A 10,176-nucleotide genomic window follows, 5' to 3' on the forward strand; every position below is an offset into this window, starting at 1 on the left:
TGACTCCAGGGGTGGTAGTCAGCGTCAATACTCGCTGAGCTACCCAGACCCCCAGAATTTTCTATTTTAAAGCACAATGGAGCAATTCAACCATTTCAAACGGCTACAGTACTCACGAGGGAAAGAAGACTTTTCTCATCAACACATCAACACACCTTTACTAACATTCATCACCGTAAACTTCAATGGATTTTTTCATACAACTGTGGTAGTTGAATTAAAGTTGAGTTTTTAAATGTGTTTAGGCTATTATTTTTTCATAAATAAACAGTTTGCTTTTTAAGAAAGACTATGTAATTAACTACTGAGGAGCCATCCATGGTCTTAACTATGGTAAACAAAAATCCGGACCTTTATAAATTATGGAGAAAGTCACATGCAATACTGTAATATATTTCCTGTTCTAATGATGTTTGATATTAGGAAACAAACTGGCCTGGTTTGACTTCACAATGATTCGTAAACCATTAGGAGTCTGATAAAAGAAAAACAATGTCTGTTATGGAGAAGGAAACAAACATATTTACAATAGAAGCACAGTCCCAAATCAGTAAAGGGGTTAACTCATGTATATTATAACTAGCCCTATAGAAATAAGGTGTTAAGTTTAAAGATGAAGATTTTCCACAGTAGCTTGAAGTTTCTAGAAGCTCAGATGATCAAAAATAAATCCATTACAGTTGCGTTTCATGTTTGTATAGCTTAAATATTATTTGAAATTATGTAAAAAAAAAAACTGCATTGTGATGAACGTGTAGGTCAGCCACCGAAGACCATTTTTGACCCAGGAAAAACCCTGAATAAAAGTTAACGTTTCATGATATGCAAATATATTACACTTATTCCATTTTATTAATCATTCCAATATAAATTAATCTAATTGGTTTTAAATGAATCGTGACCACATTTCGGAATACGTAATGCATCATAATCGTTAGGTTAAGAATCGTAACTGAATGGAGTCATTGTCAGACCAAATTTTAGTAATCCAGGTTAATGGTAATGTAATAAAGGTTACAACCGATTTGAAAGATAAGTGTTACCATTGGAATACGTTGGGATGCTCTCGATGGTGAACTTCAACTTCAGTCTTCAAACGTTGGTCTGACTTCCATTTATTGCCAATTTCATTTACTTCCATTTCTGTCAATTCCCGAATGATAAAATCAAGCCGTCTCCATTTTTTTCTTGTTGTATATCGTTTCATTTAGGAGTGTTTACTGGCTTGCAAATGCTGTTTCATGTTGACTTTAAATGCAGTAGCTCGAATTTGTACGGCAACGTGTTTCACGAGCCCATCGTATGCTTTCTGTGGGTTTGTAATGTGCTGTGTATGTAACTCTGCCGGTAAACAACAGTGTTAGCCTGGCTGATCTCTGTTCTAACTGTGGTTTTTCTTTCTCTGTGTTCTTCATGAGAAAAGCATGGGGCTGAGTGTGGGGAGGCCAATCGCAGTGCGTTCTGCCGGATAAGTTTAGCCTCCCAAAACCTGTCTTCTGTCTCTTTCATTGTTCTTGTGTTGAGGAGCTCTGCTTTGCCTCCATGTGTTTAAAACAGTCAAGGCCAGCAACCGTGAACACAGCCATTCGGTTTATGTGTGTACTGTCTTTTTCCCTTTTGTGTTGCAAGAGCCGTGCCTCTGTCAGCTAAGTACGTCACGCTGCATTCGGGTTTGCCATGCAATGGCTCATCGACACCGCTTGGCTTCACGAGTGTGTTTACGTATGTGTCTGTAGGGATAGACAAAGGCTTTCATAGACATCTGGGTCTGTACTAGCATGAGTTGACTGATACAGTTGATCATGGACTTCACCAATGCATGCTGTGAGGCTCTTTACCTCTGCAGTCCAGGTAAAGAAGACTGAGTCATAACCCCAGAGCTCTATTATGGTATAGTGTTTTAAAATATGGATAACTATTGACCTTTAATGTAGGAAGTTATTTACAGACCAAACTGGTGCACTGGTGAATCTCACTAAGAAATGTCTGGGTTATATTTCACCCTAAAATTAAAGAAGAAAATAAATTGTTTTGCATAAATAATATGAAGCATGTTTTTAGGACCATTAAGACTTTGTTGCATTGTGTAATCATTTTCTCGCCTTCTCATTACTGTAATACACAAAGAAATCGCAAGTTCTTCATTATGATCATAATTTAACATTCGGTTAACCGCGATGTTTCACGAACGGTTAACCGGTTTTTCGTCTGGAGTCGGGATGCGGGAATAAAGAAAGTTTATTGCAGTGGAATTTCCTCAAACGCTACTCAAAATGGCAGCAAATATAGTGCACAGTGAACTATGAGTCTAAATAGCACAAAACATAGACATTTAAATGACAAAACCTCACATTAAACTCAAAACAAAAACAATACCCGCCCGGGCAGGTTCACATTTCTGAACGCAAGTATTGCCATGTGCGTGGAGTTACAGTGATGTGGTTAAATAGCCTCTTTGTTGATATTTAAATGTTTTAAAGTCAAATGACATTGAAGTTTTATTGTACTTAAATACGCACACCATAGCAAAAGAGAAAAACAACCTGAAATTAAGTTTAATGGTGTCACATGAAGTCCTCTTTGCAACCTGAACTACTTCAGAAACCAGCGCAACGAATGAAACGATGCAGGCGTTTTGTAATATGTTTATAAAAAGGACAGTTCTTTTTAACTTGGTGTCTAAAAATGTGCCAATCTTGTGCGAGACGTTTAAACTCTTGAGATTCATCACAACAGTCAAAGATGCCCGTCCAGCACGTGTTAGCAGTATATAGAAAAACAGCGCAGATACGCAAAGCATGTTTGAACAGCCCCTAACTTGCCCTGTACTTAAACTGATCTGTCGGAACTCGTTGAGTTCGGGTCGGGTTGGAGACCTCTGTTTCACGTGTGAATGAACGAATAGTGATTTTGGTATTTGAATAGTGGCGTGTCGAGCAGTTAACTGAATGCTGATTATCAGTGCACATCCCTAATCCAAAGCGACTTACAAATGAGGAACATAGCAAGCAAAATATATATCATATATTTTTGCACATTACATTAGAATAAGATTGTTTGTTTGTTTGTTTGTTTGTTTGCATTACTCTAGGCTACTGAAAATGGTCACAATGCATAAAATAAAAAAAATTAATCGTTCTAAAAAAAAAAGCTTTATTTTCTTTATGCAATGGGTGTTTTGTTTTTTGTTTTTCAACTTCAAGCACTTATGTCCCAGGGATTGAATTTTATTTAAACAAATTTCAGCTCATTAAAACTGAATTAGAAACTTTTTCCAGGCCTTCATTTATTTTTGGTCCTTTTTAAACGTATAGATTTGACAGTTTTAGTCTTGTCCCAGACCCAGTCTTTCAATATTAAACTATGAAAATCCACTGAAAAAAAAATATATAAATTATTGCATGTTTAAAACTGTTTTTGTTTTGTTTTTTTTTCACCCAATTTGTAATGCCCAATTCCCAATGTGCTTTTAAGTCCTCGTGGTAGCGTAGTGACCTCAATCCGGGTGACGGAGGATGAATCTCAGTTGCCTCCGCGTCTGAGACCGTCAATCCATACATCTTATCATGTGGCTTGTTGAGCGCATTGCCACGGAGACATAGTGTGTGTGGAGGCTTCACGCCATCCACCGCGGCATCGCCACGCACCCCACCGAGAGCGAGAACCACATTATAGCGACCACGAGGAGGTTACCCCATGTGACTCTACCCTCCCTAGCAACCGGGCCAATTTGGTTGCTTAGGAGACCTGACTGGAGTCACTCAGCACGCCCTGGATTCGAACTAGTGAACTCCAGGGGTGGTAGTCAGCGTCTTTTACCACTGAGCTACCCAGGCCCCCAAACTATGGTCTTTTAAACAAAGAGTGAAATAAACAAACCATTTATATAATTATTTTGTGAAAAATGATTATCAATTTTTCAAAAATTACGACTGTCCCAGTTGTGTCATTTCCAGCACACTAAACAATTTTGCTCCTAATAAAGTTTTTAATTGTGTGTATTTTGGATATATAAAATGTTAGCAATGAAATTAGCCAAAGCAAGACAAAGGAGTCAGTGATTTTATTTGAAAATCATTAAAAATATAATTTCCATCAGTGTCATTTCCAGCACAGAATTCTTTTAAACACAACACAGAAATGAATTTTCATGACTTGAATGACATAAATCTCCTGTGATTCATGAACACACACTGATGGACATTGTTAGCTTTATTGAGTTTACTTTCTAGAAATCCACATTGCGAAAAGTGCCCAAAGTTAAAGATGCACCCAAAATATCTTCTGTTTGTTGGGGAATATGACCGTATGAATATTTCTTTAAAGTATTCATGAGATTCACCATCACATGAAGTTAATATGAATGAAGACTTTTTTCCACACATGCTGTGATTGTGACATTGTCTTGTTAGTTAGTATCTTTCATAACTCCAAATCACCCTATTAAAAAAAAAGGTTTTGCATTTTCTATTACTTTGCACTGCCTTGAAAAAGACCAATTGCCTCAGAAGTCCAGTCTGATCAGCATCCAATCAGAAGTCGTATCTCCACGCCATCCCCTGTGAACTCCTGGTCTTCCACATTCCCACCCGACCCTCCCTGACAAAGACATCCTGGCTTGGCTGTCATCACATTTGCTGTGTCCGGTCTGAGTGTCCGTGTGTGTGTGTTTGACCGACAGGTTCCTCATTCTCCTCCTCTGTGCTTCTTTCAGGAATGGGTAAAAAGGAGGATCCAAAGCTGATGCAGGAGTGGTTTAAACTGGTGCAGGAGAAGAATGCTTTGGTGCGCTATGAATCAGAGCTGATGATATTGTGAGTAGGAGACATTTGAGTTTTTCTGGAAACCTCTGTGCTCATTGCATATGGTGGCCAACTCTACAGTGTGTAAAAGTGATTTTGACAATCTTCTCTGTAGTGCTCGTGAGTTAGAGTTGGAGGACAGACAGAGTCGAATGCAGCAGGATCTGAGAGAGCGCATGGCAGTGGAAGGTATTCTCATGTGTATTCTAAAATACAGCTTCAGTAAAAAAGTCTAGTAACCCAGGACCTCATTCCACCTCTGCCACATCCATTGTTTGGAGTTATTCCCCATCTCTGTAGTATTCCTCAACCTTTTACTTAGGAATAGTGAAACGGAAAAAAATGTGGAAATTATGTACAATCTCTGAATCGCAATTAAGGCATTTACCATTAATAAAGCATAAACCACGGTGGAACCTTTGCGATGTGTCCACCCGCCAAACAACACACAAACAGCAGCCGTGTCAGTGATCAAATGATGAGGATAACGCTATTTGATTTAACGCCTTCCTATCTTTTACTATAGAAGGCTTTGTTTGGAAAATGTTAATAAAGCATTATTGCTACTTATTGTTTTGTTTTCTTTCCTAAGAAGGAAATAAGTGCATTTTATTTGGACAATAAATGAATATAGTGTCAAATTCATCTGCATCATCCTCTGCTGTAGAGCGCGCTCAAAATCAGAATGGCAAAGAATTAGCAATGAGTTTGCGGGTGCATTTGCGCCGTTGCCTGATCGGCATTATTCCTTAAGTGAATCTGCCGTTAAACCAGTGCTTATACCGGGCCCAATTAATTCCCCGCTCAAGCCTGGTTTCAGTCTAACGTGAAGCGTGCATACTGAGATACTGTGATATTTACATATCATGATATATATCGCCATATTGCGCAGCCCTAAGATCGGTCTTTTACTCGGTGTGCAACCCTCTACAATGCAGATAAATCACTTGTATGTGACCAAATATTGTGTTATGCCACTGAAAATGTCTGTGATTCTCCACTGGCTGGTAAATGTTCCAGTTGCACACCACTTTCCTTGAATAATGTCTTTTTTAATGTCCTCTCTGTTCTTTACAGTCAGTTGTTGATCAAAAACAACAAACGTAGAAGCATTCAATTCTAATCACACATTGCAATAAGCGTGCCAATCTTGTGCGAGACGTTTAAACTCTCGAGATTCAGCGCAACAGTCAAAGATGCCCGTAAAGAAGCTATTTGACCCCGCTTTCGTTAATATGCGCCCAACCAAAACACTTCTGTGAGACGTTTGCTGATCTGCTATTCTATTATTTATTTATTTATTTTTATCCCCTTTTCTCCCAATTTGGAATACTACTTAGTAGGTCCTCGTGGTGGCGCGGTTACTCACCTCAATCTGGGTGGCGGAGGACGAATCTCAGTTGCCTCTGCTTCTGAGACCGTCAATCCGTGCATCTTATCACATGACTCGTTGTGCATGACACCGCGGAGACTCACAGCATGTGGAGGCTCATGCTACTCTCCGCGATCCACGCACAACTTACCACACGCCCCATTGAGAGCGAGAACCACTAATCACGACCACGAGGAGGTTACCCCATGTGACTCTACCCTCCCTAGCAACTGGGCCAATTTGGTTGCTTAGGAGACCTGACTGGAGTCACTCAGCACACCCTGGATTCGAAATCATGACTCCAGGTGTGGTAGTCAGCTTCAGTACTCACTGAGATACCCAAGCCCTGATCTGCTATTCTTAAAGATATGAATGAGGTCAGATTTACAGATTTTCGCCTGGCAGATGATAAATGGGTGAAATATATCCATAGATCACTGAGACATGCTTACTGTGCACTCTTAGAAACCAACCAGAACACCCTTAACACAAGCAACAGAACATGTAAGAAGTTTTCTCTTTCACCTCTCCACACTCTGTGCAGACCATCTAAAGACAGAGGAGGAGCTGGCAGAAGAGAAGCAGATCTTGAATGAGATGTTGGAGGTGGTGGAGCAGAGAGATTCTCTGGTGGCGCTGCTGGAGGAACAGCGACTGAGAGAGGAGGAGGAGGATAAAGACCTGGAGGCCGTGATGCTTTCCAGGGGTTTCAACCTGAACTGGGCTTAACTAAACAATGACAGTAGATCGTTCTCTTCCAGGTCACTGGTCGCGCCAGTTGCACTGCAGGCCCAGTTTTTTGTTTTTTTTCAGGCACATCAACAGCATTTACAAATCCGCTCCCAAGCACATTGATGATGCTAACTAGTTCTGTCGCGCCTCACCCCTCGGCAGCCAAGGCATCGGTCCTCTCAATCAGAATGGGGATTTGTTTGTGTGTGTGTTCATTTGATTTGTTTTTTCCACAGTTTTTGGTCTTGCAAAAGGGACACATCAATCCTGCTGATGTCAAGAAAGTCTAAGACTAGTGAATCCTACACAAACTGAAAACACTACATTTTCCAATGAATGTCTGATCAATCACCTGTTACGTTTTAAGTGGAGAGAGGTCTTTGGACTTGATGTACTCTTAACATTTTTCCACCTTGACTACTGACTGATAAAAGGAACTGCTAACATCCGAGCTGTCTTTTCAGTTGTCATATAAAACACTAAGCCATCAATGACAACTGATGAATGCATTATTTGTGGACATATCTTCAGTTTGTAGCAGTGTAAAATGTTTTCCAGTCTGTCAATAGCCACCTAATATTATTTGAGATATTACTGTAAGCTGGGAGGCGAAACAGCGTACTTAATGTTGCGTACTTTAAATATGTTAGAAGTGCTGAGAAAAACTCACTTTACCATTAAAACTTAAAAGATTGACTGGTTTCACTTCGTCTCCAGTGGTGTTACCACACATATATCAAAAAACAGTTTACAATCATTTATAATCCTTTAATATCTGCTACTTTTACTATAGTTTACATAAAGCAGTGGAGTATTTATTAGTATTAGTAATGTATTAAAGAATATTTATATATATAAAGATACAATCAAATGCATTATGCATTTTCTTAGTTGGTCAGTGGTTTTAAGAACAAAAAAGGCACCCACAGCTTTTGTGACTTTAGTTCATATCTGATCAAATGGAGAAGATGCTCATTTTCACATTTTAATTACTCTCCACCAAGGTTTCCACTGTCTCCAGTTTTAAAGCAACATGCCGTTTTAACTTTTCATGCAACAGCTTTTCACATCCACAGAGTTTACTTATGTTTTCAGAGTGAGTTTTTATTTATAATTGTCTTTGTAAAATAATTTTCAACACCGCCAACTGACATCTTTGCTGATTAACAGTGGGTGCTCTCAAGTTTTGTTCATCTTGGAACAGATGCACGTTTGCCTTTTTTCCCCTAAGTGTGCATTTCATTTCAGTCACCATTAAAGATGGGCACAGATGTGTTTTTTTCTTTTTCTTTGTAAGTACAGATAACTGAATGAAAATGTACACATGGTCAACGCTAGTTATTGAGACTGTAAAATGTTTGACAGATTTTAGGGTATTTATTAACATGTGTGAAAACTGTATAATATGTAAAGAAAATGAATCCTAATTTTTTTAAGATATGTTGGCTTTTGAAAATGCTTCATGTTGCTAATTTGCATATTGGATGTTGGATGTATGCAAAGGCAATAAATAATGCCATCGTTAAAAATTAAGGTGATTATTTTTTTCATTGCAATGTTGCTTTTATTACAGTGCCTGCGAGAACACAGAGAAATCTGCATTTGTCTAAACACTTATGCAATTAATTCAGCTCCAAAAAGCACATAAAGGCAGCATAAAAGTAATCCACAAGACATCAGTGGTTTAATCCATGTCTTTAGAAGTGATATGATCAATATTTAAATAAATGTTTACTATAAATATCCACAGTGACTTTCTGAGGTGAAAGTGGAGATTTACAGTAAAAAGGACTTAAATATTGATCTGTTTCTCGCCCACACCTATCATATAACTTCTGAAGACATGGATTAAACCACTGGAGTCTTATGGATTAATTTTGTTTCCTTTGTGTTTTTTGTGCTTCAAAGTTCACTTGCATTGTATGGACCTACAGAGCTGAAATATTCTTCTAAAAGTCTTCATTTGTGTTAGAAAGTCGTACACATCTGGAAATGAGTGTTTTCGTTTTTGTGTGAACTGTCCCTTTAAACTATAAGAATCCATTGAGAAATACAAATTATTGCATGTTAAAAACTATGATCTTTAAAACAGTGAAATAAATATAAACCATTTCCATATTTGTGTGAAGATTGTTTCTATCAAAAATTATGACTGTCCCACATTTGTGGCATCATTTCCACCACACTAAACAATTTCACCCCTAATAAAGTTTGTTCTAAAGTTAGTGTACTTGTTAATCAAGAGGACAAAGTGTGAGTGATAGCATGCTTGAGATGAAATATGAGATCATCATCATTTCCAATCAAGCTGCAATTTTGCCAAATTATGAAGAAAAAAAAAAATTTAAAATATTAAAGCTGCAAGATTTGACATGGTAGAGACATGTACTTCACACATGTACACAACATTTCATTAATTTGTTATTAAACATTGCAAGAATCTTCATATGAACTGATTGAATCAAAGTATCGGTTTTATGACTAGCGGATTTGTAAAGCATTATTTTAGCGTTAGTGATAAATAATAGTAAACTGTAATTCTGTCATCTTTTGACATATCAAGGTGAAATTTTGCACAGTATTTCAGAGTGATGTCATCTTGAAGCCTGTTCAACATTAGTCAAAATGGCATTAGATATTTTGGACATATGGATATTGAGACAATGTGGACATTTACATAAATGCACACCTTTCAGACATTTTGTATTGTATTTATTTTTGCTAAATAATAAATTGAAACATACCGAGTTTCAAGTCAATTGGAGCTATGTTTCAGGAGGAGTAGATTTTTGTAGTTTTGGACAAATTTGTATTGTACAGGAAAATCCATCATGGCGGACTTTATGGGTTCTAGAGGCTTTTTTGTTCCTCATGAGAAATGAGGCATATATACCAGGTTTTAGAAATTTTGAACTTGTGGGGTGGAAATGGCATCACTTTGAAAATGGACAAATTGGGGTGTGGCCTGTAGCGCCACCTATAGGCTCACGTGGGCCATTTTTGGTGTGGTAGTTACTCGTGGCCTGTAGTATCAATGTGCCAAATTTCAAAACTTTTCAACAAGGAGATCTTGAGTTATTGGACAATTTAGAGCTACAGGAATAATAAGAATAAGAACACTAACAAAAACAATAGGTTTCCTATTTATACCTTAATGATTACTATTACCCCATCAGTCTATAGCAGGGTTAATAACTATCATTTAATCTCTTATCTTTAACAGAATCCTGTTAAATATTTTGCTCTTAACTGTAAACACAAACAACGAGA

The 10,176-nt window shown here is 37.9% G+C and overlaps 1 protein-coding gene across 2 annotated transcripts in view; it reads left to right on the plus strand.

Moving 5' to 3' along the window:
• Positions 1 to 9,118, plus strand: part of mical3a (microtubule associated monooxygenase, calponin and LIM domain containing 3a) — a 128,903-nt gene extending 119,785 nt beyond the window's left edge. Inside the window, exons 45-47 of one of the 2 annotated variants that reach the window (XM_051656756.1) lie at positions 4,715 to 4,814; positions 4,918 to 4,991; positions 6,719 to 9,118. In XM_051656756.1, the coding sequence (XP_051512716.1) occupies positions 4,715 to 4,814; positions 4,918 to 4,991; positions 6,719 to 6,903 (359 nt within the window). In that variant the 3' untranslated portion in view covers positions 6,904 to 9,118. The remainder of the gene's footprint in view (positions 1 to 4,714; positions 4,815 to 4,917; positions 4,992 to 6,718) is intronic. The other variant, XM_051656755.1, reaches the window with a different exon arrangement.
• The last annotated feature ends 1,058 nt before the right edge of the window (positions 9,119 to 10,176 follow it).

Source organism: Myxocyprinus asiaticus, chromosome 26 (genome assembly GCF_019703515.2).
Source record: "Myxocyprinus asiaticus isolate MX2 ecotype Aquarium Trade chromosome 26, UBuf_Myxa_2, whole genome shotgun sequence".
In the NCBI taxonomy this organism is placed as follows: domain Eukaryota; kingdom Metazoa; phylum Chordata; class Actinopteri; order Cypriniformes; family Catostomidae; genus Myxocyprinus; species Myxocyprinus asiaticus.